Source organism: Lonchura striata, chromosome 25, assembly GCF_046129695.1.
Source record: "Lonchura striata isolate bLonStr1 chromosome 25, bLonStr1.mat, whole genome shotgun sequence".
Lineage (NCBI taxonomy): Eukaryota > Metazoa > Chordata > Aves > Passeriformes > Estrildidae > Lonchura > Lonchura striata.
In genome coordinates, this window is record NC_134627.1 from 3868104 (window position 1) to 3885572 (window position 17469).

Here is a 17469-nt window from a genome sequence, read left to right on the forward strand (position 1 = left end):
AAGGTCTTTTCCAACCTAATTTATTCAGGGATTCTGTGAGGTGCTTCCAATAAAAGCTTGCAGTGCCATGTTCTCCAGCCTTCAGCCAGCACACACACACCCCAGGGCACCATTTTGCAAAGGGCCGTGTCACAGTGCAATTCTGGCACTTATGGCAAGCTTACCTTTGGAGCTGGAACCAAACTCCTGGTTTCTCCAGGTATGTCTGAATTCAGGTGGAATTCAGGTAGAAGTTCTTCTTTCAGCTCACAAGTTATTTTGCCTATTTTGCCACCCCACAATATTTTAGCAACAGGACTGTGAATTTTCAGTTGGTATTAAGAGTAAGTGATTTCCATGGCTGCAAGTATATTCTCCCCTCCCTGTTCCTGAGAATGAACATAGCAAAAGTTTTACATGTGCAAGAGGATTTGTCTTGGAAATTCAACAGAAACTGGGCTCCACATCAATCTCCTCAAGAAGAGGAGAAGCAAAGTGAAATGGTGAAAGCCAGCACAAACCAGTAAAATGTAGAGAGGTCAAACTGGTTTCATAAAGCTGTAGTAGGTTAAAAAGTTAAAAAAGGACTTTTTTTGTATGTCAATAAAAATAGTTGGAGATAACCAGACTCACAATTATATGTGGACACCAAAAAATGCACATATTGGGTCAGTGCTGTGGAGATCCATGAGCTGTAACTGTGGGGGTGGGTTTCTGTTTATAAACAGAATATAAAAAGAACATAATTGTATAAACACAAGGCAGGGAGTTCAGGGATGACACCAAGTTCGTGTCACAGTCAGCTTGTGGTGATTTACCTTGTCCTGCAACAGGCAGGTGAAGCTTGGAGCACATTGGAAGTGAGGATCTGGAACTGGTGGAGAACAGCAAGACCAGCCTTAAAACTGAGGGTGGGAGGAATATTTGGATAGAGGGGAAACAGAAGAAGCAAAGTTAATTACTGAATGGCTTTGGTGGAAGGATGGAAATGTGACCCTTGCCACAAAATATTTTTTCTGAAGAAAAAAGGATGCATAGAAAAGTGTGCTTTAACTGTTGCTGCCACAAATCTATGAAAAAAATACCCCTCCAAAATCCTACACCTTATCTCTTGTTAGAAACCCTTTGTAAAAGGGAAAGTAACACTTGCCAAGGTATCAATATTTGTTGTAAATGCATCAAATTTTCCAAATTTCTTTAAAATATATTTAGGATTGCTTAATATCTAAATTGAGTGAGTTTACACCTGAAAAGCAATGTTTCCATTTCTTAAACTAGTAGTGATTCTTAAGATAATTTCAACATTATTTTATTCTGAAAGTTAAAAAACAACAACATAGGGTAATAATTCCTTCTGGAAACGTCTGAGAAAGTAATTTTATTTTAAATTACCCCCCTGACCCTCTTCAAAATCACCTGAGAGAAATGAGAATCTCAAGTTTATATGGAGCCATCAGCAAGCTACAGAAGCTATAAATCACAGTTCTGAGCTCATGTAGGTGTCTCCAGATCTACCATTATGGTAAATTCACCATATATTTACTATTATTTACCATATCTGTGTGGAGCTGCTCCAGATCTTGCTCTGGTCACACTGGAGAAACGTCCCTAACACATCCTGAAACCTCAGGGCTCAGTGGCAGAATGAGCAATAATCTCCCTTCCCCAAAGAAATTGCACACCAAACAGAGCTTTCTACTCAAAAACTAAATGGCAGCTTGGTTCTGGAATCACTCTGGACTAATTGAGATGGCAAATCCAAGAGAATGGGATGATGGAGGCTTCACTGCACCATAGTCCCTAGGGACTGATTTACTGCAGTAACAGTAAATAAATTCATTTTTGAGAGAGGAATCAGACTGGCAGAATAAATAAATGAGGAATAAGATGGAGAATAGAAGTTGTGGTGCAGGTGACTTTCTGGAAACAATGGGACAAATAGGATTGAGAGCAATATTAAGAAGAGTGTGTTTGGGAGTGCAAAATGCAAAATACTACATGAAAAGAAAGTCAGTAGTTGGAAAATTGCAGGAAAATGGATCTGTATTCATAGAGATAAACAGGATTTATTTTGGTGGAGTATTTAATTGCTGAAGGCTCCATTCAATGCTGCTTGGATATTGTAGAGGCCTGTGCTATTGTGTCACTCTGGATATAATTACAAATTCACATTTGGATCTGGGACGAGACTTCTGGTTTTGCCAGGTACATTTACCCTGATGTTTTTACTAATTTGCAAGTTAGTTAATACACACCAAGATCTGGGGAATGGCAGCTGCCAAGGGAATTGTAGCCTACCTCAAGCAGTGGCATTTAGCTCAGGGCAGCTGTCCAAGCTGGCTCCCAGTGCTCCTCCTCTGACCTCCCTCCTGGGATCAGCTGAGACAAAGCCTGGTTCTGCTCTTCTGCAAAGTCAGCCACGTGGATTTGTTCTCTCCTCAAGGGTCTATCCATGCCACTTGCACTGGCCTCAAGAAAAGTCATGGATTACACGAGTCAGATGGAAATGCTTTGGGAAGCAAGGCTGTTTATAATATTTGCACTGCTGGCCAAGAGCAGGGATGTGCATCCACAGCCCAGAAAGCCAAATCCATCCTGGGCTGCATCGCCAGCAGCATTGCCCATGAGACTGAGGGGTTGGTTCCCCCCCTCTGCCCTGATGAGACCCCACCTGCAGAGCTGTGCCCACCTCTGGGGTGCCAGGAAAGACAGGGACCTGCTGGATGGATTAACAGGAATGCCACAAAAATGCTCAGAGGGATGGAGCAGCTCTCTTGTGGGGACAGGCTGAGAGGGATGGGGTCACCTAGCCTGGACAAAGCTCCAGACAGAGACCTTATTTCAGCCTTTCAGTACTTAAAAGTCTTTACAGACTTATAAGAAAGATGGAGAATAAGTTTTGAAAGCAACCTGTAGTGACAGGAGAGAGAGTAATGGTTTTAAACTAAAAAAGGATCGATTCAAACTGGAGTTAAAGAAGAAATTTTTTTACTGTGAGAGTGGTGAAACACCAACACATAGCATGCATCTGTGTGCAAACCTTGAGATAAGAAATGCTGGCTCAGAAATGCCCTGGGATAGGATGGACATTGCTGAGAGAGAAATTGAACTAGAAACAAGTTTCAAAAGATGGCCTTGCAAATAAAACTAGATACTTTGGAGAAACACAACTAGGAAAGATGCATTGTAGCAGGACCCACAAGGGGTACTTTTAGATAATTGGCTTTAAACTGATAGGCCAAGAAACACTTAGAGTGTATTGTAATTAAGAAATAGTTGGCTTCTGATTGTGATGGTGAATTATAACATCTGTATTTTCCTACCCTTCACATAAGAATGAAAATATAATAAAAGTTTTTAAAACACCTCTCAGCTGCCCTATTTCTGGGTCAGAAAAGGGCTTAATCCAACAGGTAGTAAATACTGAGGAGAAAAGCTGGACTGAAAGGCTGTGGCCCCAACTGCAAGGCTCAGTGATCTGGAATTTTAGATGATGGAAAAGCAGATCCATTCCTTGTATTACCCCAAAATATATTACACCACACAACTGTTGCCAGTAAACGAATGAGCAGTTTTTAAATTTGATCCCTATGTTTCTGATCCTGATCATTTTCTAGTAGATTTATTTGGTGCTTTGATAGTGTCTTAAGTCAGCATCGTATCACTGTTCCCTGAAGTCACCCCCTGCTCTGGTCTGGCTGCCAGGATGCATGGCAAGAACCTGCCCACATTTTTGTAGAGGCTGGCACCAGTGTGCCAACCAGGGATACAACAAACCCACATTTGGAACTGGGACCCAGCTTGTTGTTACCCCAAGTAAGTTTGAGTTTTTTGTTCCATATTAACACCAGGACTGGTACATCATTTGTTTATTGGGTGGATGTGATGCCTTTTGCTCTGGTCCTTAAGAGCCAGACCTGGTTAAGAGATAAAAGGGTTTTTATCTCAGTATTTAATAGGGATCCTTAGGTGCAACAATTCACCAAGGTGGAATACTCTGAAAAGCAAACACATGGTAGATTATGTATGCAATTTTATAGACATTGCAAATGAGCATATCTGGCAAAGATTCCCCAATGAGAAGCTTAAATAATGGTGTGACATTTCCCTATTCTAATGTGTTCTCCCCCAGTGAGCTAATCTTGATTTACAGAATGTGTTCTGGAGAGAACCTTGGTTTCCCAAGGTAGGGTTTTCCAGCTGTGAAGCCTTTGGGATGTTTGGTCTCCTGGCCTAACAGAATACCAGGACTATGCTAACATATCAGGCTTAAAGAATTACAAGTATGCATGCTAAGAGTACTGAGAATACATAAAAGGTATATAAAAAGAGAAGGCAAAAAAAATCATCATGGCATCAGACAGGCCAGGGATTTCATGGAAGAATATTCCAATTTCTTTCCAGCTTCCCTTGGCAGAAGCCAGCTGGGGTGGAGATGCTGCCATGGGGTGCCAGGAGGGCTTGGCTGTGGTGTGGCAGTGATCACTGCAGGACAGAAACTGGTGAATCTGGCATTAAACCCAGGTTTAACACCCATGGCATGGAGGCTGGAGGATCTTCTGACTGGGGGCACTGGGTTTTCTACATCTTAGCCTAAGAGAATCTGTCATCATCTGGTATGGATTTTAAAATCCATAACCATTGTATGATTCTAAGAATTTTTTTTCCTCTAGAAACAAAATCTCTGCTATACAGAATAGAAAACTTGACCTGGCAATTGAAAACCAGTCTGATTTTGAGAGAAAATGCATGGAAAAGCATTTTGTGAAAATGACAAAGGTTCTCAGGAGGTTCATGAAGTCTTTTTGTTTCAGGGAAATTGTCACACAGCTGAGTTAATCCATCTCAGTCACCTGCCAGAGAGTGGATTAGATAAGCAGAATTGCTCCTTCTGCCCCCCCAAAATATTTTCTTGACATTGCTGAAAGGAGCAGCAGAGGACTCACAGCAATGTTCTCCTGAGGTTTAGGTGGTGCCCAAGTAGATCGGTACATGAACACAAAGAGGGTATTGCTTCCCAATGAGAAGAAATTCAGAAAAAAATTAATCTTATTTTTTTCTGAATGTGAACACATGCTAAAAGCCCAGGATTTGTCCTGGTTTGGTACTAGAGAGCTATTCATTCCATTGTGCACTTGATTTCTCCTGACATGCTGGGTATCTTCCTCTATTAATTCACTGTTACTTTTGGTTCAGTGGAAATCTTCCCCTTAAAGGGTTTGTGAGAAGGCTTTGGTGGTTTGATTTCCCCAAGTATAATTACAGAGGGAAAAACAAACACATTTTTTGGAAGGAGACCAGAATTATGCCTGACCTCTGTCAGTGAAGCAGCATATTGATATTTGCAAACACTCAATTTCTCCTCAGAGTTCTCTGCCCTTTGGAGGACATGGGCTGATGCTGGGTTAGGATCTGCTTCTGCTACCTGGGTGTCTCCAGACTGAGTCTAGAAAGTCTAGGAAGGGTTAAAGTCCTAAATGTGTTCATCTAGTCTTGCTGTAGTCACCCCAGCATCCAGCTGGGAACAAAACAGGTAACATTTATTTCAGTGATAAAGAAGATTTTGAGGCCCTTTCTAGACTTTCCCCATGGAAAAAAACTAAATTTTCTTCATCTGGGAGCTCAGCTGCCCTCAGTATTCCTACAACGGGGCAGATTTCACAGAGGACCTCTGGCAGACCTTTTGGAACATGCACTGGAGGATAGGCCGGACATGTCACAAAGTGCTTCTTAACCCATTGGAGATGCTCCTCTGGGGGCAAGATTGGCCTGCAGGAGTGGGCAGGGGGCACAGATGTTCCTGGAGTGGGCACCAGCTCCAGCCTGACCCCAGCTGTGGAATATCATCTCTCAGGCTGATAAGAGCAGCAAAAATTCTGTCACACCAGTCCCAGTCTGACCAGAGATGCAGATGGTTTGCTTTGGAAGGAATGGAGAATGTGATCCTTTTCTGCATGATACCAGCTGGGAATTAAACCAGTTCAGGGTTTTTACTACAGCTTGTTTGGAGGGGAAAAAAGAAAAGGCCCAGGTCTCAGTGTGAGGTTGGATCAGGGTTCAACTCCCTGAAATCAGCCTCTGGTTGGCTGTCTTTGTAGACTGGGCAGGAACAGCATTCCAACAGCTCCTGCTCTTCCACCTGGAAGATATCCTTCAGTAAAGATAAAATTGGGTAGCATGGAAAGCTCAGAGCATCATTATTTACTTCTCACTCTTTCCTGTAAATAGGAAAATAAATGTACAGCATCTCCAGCACAGGCACCAGATCATCAAGACAGAATAACAGGTCACAGGGCTGTGGTTAGAGTAGCTGTTATTCACCAAAATTATCTCAAACCTTCACAGCAGTGGGCAAACACTTACAGGAACTGAACTGCAGCACCAGAACAGAGGCAGCCACCACTCTGAGTAAGAGCAGGAAACCAATATATTTTGCAAAACTGCTGAAGTTTACTGTGAAAAACAAACTTTATTGTTTTATGTGTTCAAGATCAAAGCATTGCACAGATTGAAAAGGAGAAAAACACCCTAATTCAGAGTGAGGTAGATATTTATCTCTTCAGAAAGCACAGTACTGGTGATGAGAGAGAAGCTTGAGCAACTTGGCAAATTCCTCCTCTTTCATCTCCCTGTACCCCATGGCAGTGATCTACCCTGGCTTTATCTGTATTTTATACAGGGATCTATCATCAAGCTTTTTACCAGTTGCTCCCTTCCTGTCCCTAACAAACAATCACTATTTCCAAAACACCAGCTGGGAGCAGGGGAGGTGAGGCAGTCCCAGCAGACATCAGGCTGCATTTCTGCATGGGTTACAAAGAGTCTCATCCAAAACCAGGGCAAAGCTAGAATGGATGAATTACAATTCAGGAGATGGGCCAGAGAATGAACCCTTGGGCTTTGTGGATTTTTTCTATTTTCTGAGATGGTACTAATAGAGAAGTATGGCTATTCCTCTGAGGTGGCAACAGCTGAGAGCAGGACAGAAGAAGAACATTTATTTCAGTAATAAAGAAGATTTTGAGACACTTTTCCCATGGGAAGAAATGAAAATGTCTTCATCTGGGAGCTAGGATGTCTTCAGTATTTCTACAATATTTATCAGTGAGGCATGTGAACAGGGAGGAAGCAAAGATAAAACTCAAATCTCAATCCTACACAGTAACACTTCATCAGTTTGTAAATGTGAAATAAAGCTCTCATTGAAACCTGTGAAGGCCAATGGAAAATGCAGCCACAGGGCTGCTGAGAGCCCCAGACCTGTATGGTGGCTACAGAATGTCTGAAATATTTCATTTACTCATCATGAGAGCACTGCAGTGTCTGGAACATTTTACTGTGAGCCATGAACAAGGATTTAGGAATTCACCTTCTCATAGAGCCAGATGAAATGTATGCTTAGAGGAGAAGTTTATAAAGCTAAATACACAAAAAAGGGTTTAACCACAGGTTGTGTTTTGATATGTGTGGAAAATCCCAGACTGACTGACTGACTGGCTTAGCGGGGTTTGAAGCAAGGAAAGATTTAAGAGCTGTGGGCAGGCTTGCAGGAGATCTGGCTGCTGGGCTGGGCTGCAGCTCCCAGCTCCACTCTGCTCCTGTGGGAAGTGGATTTGTGGAGAATTCTCCAAGCCTGGCAGAAGGCTCACACAGTGAGCATCTGTGTGCAAACCTTGAGATAAGAAATGCTGGCTCAGAAATGCCCTGGAATAGGACAGACATTGCTGAGAGAGAAATGGAACCAGAAACAAGTTTTAAAGGTGGCCTTGCAAATAACACGAGATACTTTGGAGAAATAGAACTATGAAAGATGCATTGTAGAGGGACCCATGGGGGGTAATTTTAGATTATTTGCTTTAAGACATTTACAGCATGGTGTGGCAAAAGCTGATAGGCCAACAAACACTTATAGTGTATTGTAATTAGGAAATAATTGGCTTCTGATTGTGATGGTGTGAATTACAACATCTGTATTGTCTTACCCTTCACATGAGACTGAAAATGGAATAAGAGTTTTTAAAACATCTCACTGTTGCAACATTTCTGAGGGAGAGAGAGCATGATTTATGTCTGGAATGAGATTTGAGCTAATCCAGCCTAGGCCTCAGATCTGGGCCTTGTGAGGCCTCCAAGCCTGTGGCACAGTTAGAAATTAAGAGTTTGTGGCGCAGTTAGAAATTATATTAAGGTGTGATGGGGAGCACTGGGCTGTTTGGGTGTGAAGTATTTTAGGTTTATAGTGTGAGGTTTAGGCCACCTTAAGACAAAGACAAACAATGTTAGCTTGCCAATGAGAGTGCCTTTGTAAACTGTAAACTATATAGAAGTGTATATAAACTGCCATCTTCTCTCGAATAAAGGGAGAACGTTTGATTAACCATATTGGTTCGACGTGCGTTCTCTCCTGTCCAGCTTTCCTGTCTTATGAGGAGCCTGGTTTCACTTCACAGTTGTCCCATTTCTGAGTCAGAAAAAGGGCTTAATCTGACAAATGGTCCCACAAGACAGAGCAATGTTGCCTCGTTGCCGCTGTTCCCTCTCTCCTTCCTCCTTGGTGGAAGCAGGATTAAGGGTCAGTAGATTGGTACAGAGAGCAGAGAGGTCTTAAATCAGAAGTCTTCCATCTGCAGCCTTTAATGCCTCAAGCCCCTCTCTGCAGGGTAAAATTTTTAAAAGAAATTTGGTACAAGAGGTGGAACATGATGCAACATTTGTTTGTTTCCCTCTTTTGTCCCTCAATGCAGCCCCGTGTTCCCACTTTGCAGTGGCTTTTTGAGCTCTCTGCTGTAGGAGCACCATCAGCAGACTGCTGGTAAATGTGGACACCCTGAAGGTTTGGTGGGTCATTCACTGCCCCCCAGCACACAGGGAGGAAGTGGGATTTTTGCATTTGGTGGATTTGACCAAACATTTGCAGGAAAAGCAGAATGGGTCTGGATTGTTTCAAGAATCACAAAATCACAGAATGATTTGGGTTGGGAGGGGCCCAAAAGACCATGTTCCAGCCATGGGACACCTGCTGCTGGCCAGGCTGCTCAGGTGCTGCTCCAGCTGTCACACACTCCCTGGCTGCTCCCAGCCACAGTGACAAGTCCAGCCTGCTGTCCCCAAGAGCAATGGCTGGGTTAGGTATGGACACCAGGGTGTGGATGTCCACGAGCCTTTCCAGATGCTCCAGGGATTCTACCTGGCCACATAACAGAAGTCAACAGAAGTAGCTTCTCTATCATCTGCTGTAGATGCTTTAGTTTTCTAAACATGTCCTGGCACAAGATCCCAATGATCAGGCAACTTCCCCTTGGAATAATGGAGAAACCTGCATTTCCAACTGGCTGTATGCAAGACTGCAGGAACTATGGATGTGTGATCTGACCTAAATCTTCTTTTCCCCACTTTGCAGAAATTACTCCATCTCCCTCAGTCTACAGGCTGACCTCCAAAGATGACCAGGGTCTGGAAATGTGCCTTATCACAGATTACTCCCCTGAGAAGCTCACTCTGCACTCGGCTGAGCAGCACACATCTGCTGTTGTGGAGGTGGCAACCATGGAGAACAGCGAGGAGTCCAGCTACCTGTCCACCTACTGGGCCAAGAGAGATGAGCTGCACTGTGCTGCCAGCCACGAGGGCTTTGGAGAGCTGGAAGGCGACGACCCTGAGAGTGGTAATGGCATTTCTGGGGCTGGGGGCAGGCTTGGAGGTGCTCTGGGTGCTGTGGGTGTAAGCAGGACTGGGCTGCAGCTCCCGGCCCTGCAGGCAGTGCTCCACTACAGTCCCATGAGACAAAGGAATGTTGTCTCTGTCTTCTTGAAAGATTAATCCCTTTTCTGACCCAGAAATGGGGCAACTGAGAGATATTTAAAAAACTTATTCCATTTGCAGTCTCATGAGAAGGGTGAGACTATACAGATGTTATAATTTACAGATGTTATAATTATAATTAGAAGGCAACAATATAATTATAATTATATTGTAATTATAATTACAATACACTAAAAGTGTTTCTTGGCCTATCCGCTTTTGCCACCCCATGCTGTAAATGCCTCAAAGCCAATAATCTAAAATTACCCCTCGTGGGTCCTACTCCAATGCATCTTTCATAGTTCTACTTCTCTAAAGTATCTAGCCTTATTTATAAAACCATCCTTTGAAATTTGTTTCTGGTTCCATTTCTCTCTCAGCAATGTCTGTCCTATTCCATGGCATTTCTAAGCCAGAATTTCTTATCTCAAGGTTTGCACACAGATGCTCACTGTGTGAGCCTTCTGCCAGGCTTGGAGAATTCCCTACAAATCCACTTCCCACATTTTCTCCTCTCTCTTGAACCGAAAAAACTTTTTGATGGTTTTGTTTATTGTCTCTCCTTCCTCCTTGGTAGAAACAGGATTAAGGGTCAGTAAATTGGTACAGTCATAGCAGAACACACTGTGGGGGGATAGAAAGCTTGAAATTCCTTTGTCCAAAGGGACACTGAAGTTTAATTAGATCATGCTTTATGCTTGCACTGAAAAAAGGAGAAAAGAATCTTTATGGGAGAGTTTGCTGCCCAGAAATCCTAATTTAGTCCTTCTAAGGAATTATAGCTTTATAAACCTCTGAAGAAGTAAATTTTTGTTATTAATCAAATTTATTGTCACTCTCTGCAGGTGCCAGTGCTGTCTGTGTCACAGGGCTGTCCCTACAGTTCAGGACAGGTATGTAACAGCATTTTAGGAGAAAAGTTTGCCCTGACTAAAGCAAATGCCTTCCCAAGTGTTTGCTGCTTTCCCCTGCTTGCAGAATTCTTTCTGAAGCAGCAAAAAGACAGAAAATTTCCAAAAGGTCCCCCACAGGCTTTAAACATCAAGGCTGAAAGTCGAGGTGTTAATGCAGCCTTCCTGATTCAAGGTGATAATTTTCTGCCCACATGCTCTTGCTCTGACTCAGCACGGAGCTGCTGCCCACCCCCAGGTGCTGCAGTGAGCCAGCACTGCTGCATTTCAGCCTGCAGAGGAGTTGGGTTATTTTGGGTGCACAAACACCTAATGCAACAGCAGCTAAGCAGCTGCTTTCTGTGCTCAGGGGTCACTGCAGCTGGGCTGTGTGGATACAACAGCCTGCTCAGAGAGAGAAAGCCAGATAAACTTTCCCAGGAATTGTTCTGGGGAGTTTTGAGAAGGCTGAAAGAATTAAAACAATCTTGCAACTGGTGTTTTGAACAGTTGTTTTCTCAGAAGATGTTTACCAATGGGTGTCTTCTTAATTAGCAATGGCGTGAAGGGCTGTTGATTAAATGTCCAAGCAGACCCACCTGTATCAGAACAGTGTATAAAACAATGGGCTTCTAATGAAGAATGTATAAAAGAATGGGGTTCTAATGAAGAATGTATAAAAGCATGGGTTTCTAATGAAGAATGCATAAAAGAATAGGTACTAAAATGGGTAATAAAACTCAGATTCAGCCTTTTGATGAGCCCTAGAGTCTGTGCTGCCTCACCCCGTTCCTGACCCAGCAGTGACAGGGGTGTCCCTCAGCCAGCTCTGCCCCAGCTCCCTGGGGAGGGGTCAGGACAGGGCTGCACTCCAGGGATCTGCTGCTCTCCCACTTCAAACAGCAGAGCCTGTGCCTGCCCTGCTCACAGAGCAGCTGTGCTCTTGCAAATCTTTCCAAAACACCGTTTCAGGAAAATACTCAGCACTAAACACCATCATCCTTTCAGCCCTCTGAAAGGTTCTGAATATTAAAGATGCAGTGAGTTTTTGCTGACTGCTCCCTCCTCCACGACAGATCAATGTATTTTCAAATATTAATGGCTTTTTAACTTCAGATTAATATAAAATTCAAATAAACTTATGTTCTGTGATTAAAATCAAAGCTGCTTTTCCCCTTCCCATCTTCAAAAAAATTTAGAGAGGAAGGAGGGTTGCCTCCAGCATCCTGGGTTCACAGTGCACAGCATTTAAAAGTAGTCAGGTAGCTGGCAGACTGGCACATTGGATAATTAAGTGGTTATTAAATGGAAGAAATTAAAGTCTTTGAGTCCTACTCCCTATCTGGTTTCCTGCCCTACCAGCTGACTCTATGACACAATGGAGCAAATTTGCTAAAAAGGACTTTTCAGTCTGTCTGGGACATGAGGATGTCTCAGTGCTCTTGTGACTCTCATTTTCTGTTTTTTTCCAGATGAACACTTGAACACACTGTCTTTGTCACAGCTGGGCCTCAAAATCGTTCTGATGAAAGCAATCATTTTTAATGTTCTGATGACGATGTTTATGTGGAAGAAAAAAAAGGTGAGGATGCCTGGGAGGGTCTCAAAACATCTGGATTGGTTCTTCAGCTATGTGGAACAGCTGTTTGTGCAGTCTATCCAGACCTCCTTTGTCTGCCAGCAGTAAAACCCCCCTGTTGCTCTGGCCGTACCATTTTCACCCACCCCCAAGTTCTCTTCCTGGTCCATAAGAAAATTTTTCCTTTCGTGACATTTCTCCCTTCTATTTCTGCAAACATCCCCTCCCTTGCCTGCATTCATCCATCAGATTTCTCCCCTCACCTGTCTCCAGCTGGGAAAATTTGATGGTTGTTTACTTTAATATAAATCCTAATATATTGGCTTTTGCCCAATGTCTGTTTCTTCTCTTTCTCTTGCCTGGACACTTCAGCTCTACAATTGTGCAGCTGTAACCCAAATAATGACTTAGCACACCTTTGTTTTTGTTACAGGACTGAGAGTAACCCAGTGATGCAGTCCTGAAGTACCAAACCCTCTGCTTTGAGAGAGCATCTGAGCAAGAGGGAGCACAGGGATTATTCTTCGTGCAAGGGACATCCCTTGCTGCTTTGATGTACCACACCAGCCATTATATTCTAAATTGCTTTATTTGCATTGCTATAAAACTACTCAAAATGAAACATTTCCAGCATTCTGCCCTCCAGATGTCTGGTCCATTCACCATACAGTGCCTCTTTTGCATGAAGCAGACTTTGCTATAATCATACTTTGCCAACCACGTGTTTTACTTGCATTAAAGGGACAACTTCTGCCTGGAGCAGTGCTGTGTGTTAAAAAGTGCCAGCAAAATATCATCTGAATGGGAATTTTTCCTATTTTGATAGCTTTAGTATATTCATATCTCTTAGGGTGCACCCCCAGAAACCTTTTCAGGTGCAAATGAAACACTTTGAAAAGCAAAAGGAGTCTGACTCAAGATGCACTGTCCTGCCACCATTTGCTAGATTAGAAAATATATCCGATTTTTTCCCTAAAACATGAGCTGCACATATCCCAGAAGTCCCAAATTCAGTGAAATTGTCACTTCAATATCAAAGAAAAAAAAATTAATTTTTTTTTGAAGTCTATCTGACCATAACACCTTCTTAATTTAAACTAGTTTAAGATTTGGCTTTGTGTTTAGTAAAAATACAATGTTCTTTCAATGTTTAGTAAAGACACAATGTTCATACAAAAATGCTCCTTTTGTTTGCTTCTAACAACCTGAGATCTCCCAAGTCCTTTTTGTAACAATTGCATAAAAATGTACAGAAATATTTACCTGTCCGTGTGTGCCCACCTTGGAACAGTGCTTGCCTGTGGCATCTGCATGCTGCTAATTCATCAACGGTACTGCCACCCACAAGATGTCTTGGCATTTATTTAGGCTGTTATAAAACAAATCTTACAAAAAATGGGAAACTTGTTTGTCTCTTGTATTTGTTGCTTGAGGCATTGCTTCACCCTTTCAGCTGAGCTCTGGGGTGCAGGAGGAAGGGGCTGGATCCACCATGGAGGGAAGGAGCAAAGCCCTCGTGCAGGACATCTGTGCTGTGTGAGGAGGGTGGGGAGAGAGGAGGGAGAGCCCCTATGCCCCAAGGACACACTGTGCTGGGTGGAAAGGACAAAAACGTGGCTTGAGCACACTCAGGGGGCTGGCCACAGGCTCCTGGAGGCAGATTGCTGCTGCTGTGGGTACACAGGACCCTGAGGTGTGCTGTCCCCAAGTCCCCCACTCCTGAGTGTGACAGCAGCACAGGGCACCTGCTCTGCAGTGATGACACCCATGGGCCCCCCTTTGCCCCCAGGTTCTGCCTGTCCCTGGCAAGTCTGGAAGGGAAATGTTCTTTCATGACATCAATTTCTCTAACATTTCTGATGTCCCAGTGATGCCTTTCTGGGACTACCTAAAAACAGAGGCCAGACAAAATTAAGGGAATAAAAAGTGATTATATTTATCAAAAGGTACATTTCAGGCAAAGCAAAAGCCCCCCCAGGTGCTACACCCAAAAATGCACCACGGGTCACAGGTTTTCACACCTATAAGTTTGGTCCATTTGCATATTGAGGGTTAATCTTCTAATTACAGCTTCAGGTAATGAAGTCATTTACCCCGAGTTTGCTCCTCAAAACTCCCTTTTGTTTCCATCTCTCGAGGCCTGAGGCAGTGAGGTATCCTTGATTGCCAGGCCTGGAGAGGAATTTTTGTGCCTGACCAGAATGGGAAAGCAGCAGCAGCTCACACTGTGTGTGGAATTTAGTTATACAGTAAAAAACTGCAGGATTACAAATGGATGAAAAATACAAAAGCTAAAATCCTAAGGTGTCATAGTTGAGACAGAGACAACACAAAACAACACTCTCCATTTTCAGAAGGCTTCAAACTGTTTTTATTATAACCTGCATGCTTTTTATACATTCTTACAAAGCTCATAATTTTACACTTTACTCCAGAGACAAACAAAGTGCTGATTGGAATAGGCAGGTGCAGGTTTCTCTTATTTATCCTTCTTTCTTTCTTGGTTTCTGTGTCAACAACCTTGGTAGGAAATTCTTTCAGGGGTAAACATGGATCCAGCTTCCTTCTGGCCCACAGAACTCACTGTAAAACCTCTCCCACACTGAGGCATCACCAGAGGTTTCTCTGTGGGGGAGAAATGAGAAGTGTGCCCTGACAGAAACCCACTCACCCTGCAAAGCTTGAACCAGCCTGTACCTCCCAGCAGCTCCCAGAGTGGCAGGAAAGCCACTGGGGTGGCTGTCCCTCCCCCAGCTGGGCACAGCCTGCACGAGGAGCAGCTTTTGGCAAGGGTCACGATACAAACACCTTCAGCCAAAATCCCTGGTGCTTCCTGCAGGAGGGCCATGCCAGGATCTGACCCCACTCTGCTGGGCAGCAACAGGACAGAGCCTCCCTGGGCTCCTGCCTTGGTCCTGCAGGTCCCTGGCACTGGGCAGGTGACCTGTCACAGGGTGACAGAGCTCCTGACCCCTCCTGACAAAGAGAACTTTAAACCTTCCCTGTCTATTGCCCTGATTATTTTACAGTGCACATGTTCTGTGGGAATCCAGAGCTTCCCTCTGGCTGCCCTGGGACCCTGGCAGGGGTCAGGAACCCCCCTGGACAGAGCCCCCAGAGACACTGGCTGTGATCTCTGTCCATGGAAAAGAGTTTTCAATCCTACAGGATGAATCACAAGCTCTGAGTGTTTGATAGAAGTAATAATTAAATGTGGAACGGGTGCAAAAGTAAAATTTTAGGATTCTAGATAAGGGATTCAAGGGGCAAGATGGAGGAAATTAGGAGAGTCTTGTCCATTTTCTTCTTCATGCCCTCCATGTCTCACTGTGGTGTTGGCATTTTTCTGTTGGTTCAGGCTGGGGACACACTGTCCAACGTAGGTGACAGATATTGGCACGTTCTTGTAAATCCAGCCCAGGGAGTTTCTGGTATTTAATGTTTGTCACATCCCACTGAGGGCAGAGCCCCACACGCTGCCCTGCAGGACAGAGCTGCAGCAAGACAGACAAAACATGTTATAGATAAGCACGAATAAACAACCTGGAAACCAGCACAGATCAATTATGGCTTCTTCTTTGGCAGTGGGGCTGAAAGACAGAGACTTTCTACAACCTTGGAATCATCAATAGCTCAGATTCCAACTGTTCAGGGACTTGTTCTCGTCTCTCCCTTGACACAAGCATCATTCTCATCTCTCCAGCTGAAGGAAGCCCAGGTTGATTAAGTGCTGGATTCAGGCAGCTCTTGGAGCTATATTCTACTCATGACAAAATCTGCTGTGTCACTGGGAAACAGCTTGAAGAAGCTGCCTAAAGCATATTTGAACTATAAAGCAAGTCATAAGTTATTGCATTTCACAGATTTCCAACTGATTAACCTCATTCCAGAAACTTTCAGGGATGTGAAATAAAACTTTCCATACTCATACCATACTCATATGGTCATACACTTTTCATACTTTGCATACTCATTTACCTTTATCATCACTTTTTAAAATTAATAACCATCATAAATGTTTATGTTGCACTTCAAACTCACTCCCAGATGAAAGGGCAAGAGTTAGGGACTGTGCTGCTTCTGTTCCCACACCTGAGTCTTTCCTTTTCCAGGTTTAACTGACCCCAGGGACAGGATTTGCCAAGTGGGAGATGAGTTAAGTATTTTGACTAAAATGGCTCCTGGCATGTGACCTGCAAAGCGCTGAATTTGCAAGGTCTGCATCAAAGACTTTCAGATATCAGGCTGCCAATCTCCCACCACCACAACGTGCCCCCCCCCCCCCCCCTTCCCTGCATTTTCTTGTTTATTTCGAGATACAAAAAACCACAGAGCAAAGCAAAGCCAGGAAATAACAGGGCAGGACAGGAGGTGGGAAGGGGCTGGTGGCCCAGCTGGGGCAGGAAGAGGCCACAGCACAAGTTCCATGACGCCACCATCGAGATCTGGGTCACCACGGCTGCTGTCTACAGCTGCCCACAAAAACCACATCCTCTGGAAAGTGCAGCCCGGAGGGGGCAGGGGTGGCACGTGGCAGGAGGGGGAGGCTGTGGAAAAGAACAGCAGCCGTTGGACCACAAACCAAAGGGGAATGAGGTTAAGGTGTCCTCCCCTCCCTGCCCTCACCACAGGCTGCACTTGGGGAGTTGTTTTGGGTACAGCAGGAAGGATTGGGCTATGAATAGAGTGGGCAGGGAAAGGAGGGCAGAAATGTGTTACAAAGCATGCAGAGGTGATGCCTCAGGTTTCAGCTTTTATATTTTTCAGGTCCTGTGTTGCTTTAGTGTGTGGTCTGAGCTTCATATGAGGGGATGGTGAGCTCTGTTCACAGAGCAGGGAGACAAAACAATTCCTGCTCCAGCTGGGGACCAAGGACAAATGATCCAAATCTCAGGCCCAAGAGCCCAAACAATGTGGGCTGAAGAGAGAAAAACAAGCAGGATGGGACTGCATGGGCTGAACCTGGAATTGAACAATTAACTCCAATATGCAAATGGGCCAGAACTTACAGAAGTGAGAGATCCCATGACTCGTGGGGCATTTTGTGACCATTTTGGTTCACCTGGGGTGCAGCCCTGGCTGGGCTCTGGTGCTGCCCAAGGTGGATCCATTGATACTCCAAATAAACCCCTACTTTATTCTTTAGCTCCTCCAGTCTGTTCTAGGTCAGCCTTCTCAAGGTATCAGGGAGAGCTCCTAGAATTGTGTCAGATTTCTGAA

General features: G+C 44.1%; 1 protein-coding gene across 1 annotated transcript in view; it reads left to right on the top strand.

Annotated features, from left to right (window-relative positions):
- The window catches only part of LOC110480576 (M1-specific T cell receptor alpha chain-like), a 210733-nt gene extending 197327 nt beyond the window's left edge, over positions 1-13406 (top strand). Inside the window, exons 5-8 of the mRNA XM_077788269.1 lie at positions 9380-9643; positions 10626-10673; positions 12143-12252; positions 12683-13406. Of these exons, the coding sequence (XP_077644395.1) occupies positions 9380-9643; positions 10626-10673; positions 12143-12252; positions 12683-12688 (428 nt within the window). The 3' untranslated portion in view covers positions 12689-13406. The remainder of the gene's footprint in view (positions 1-9379; positions 9644-10625; positions 10674-12142; positions 12253-12682) is intronic.
- The last annotated feature ends 4063 nt before the right edge of the window (positions 13407-17469 follow it).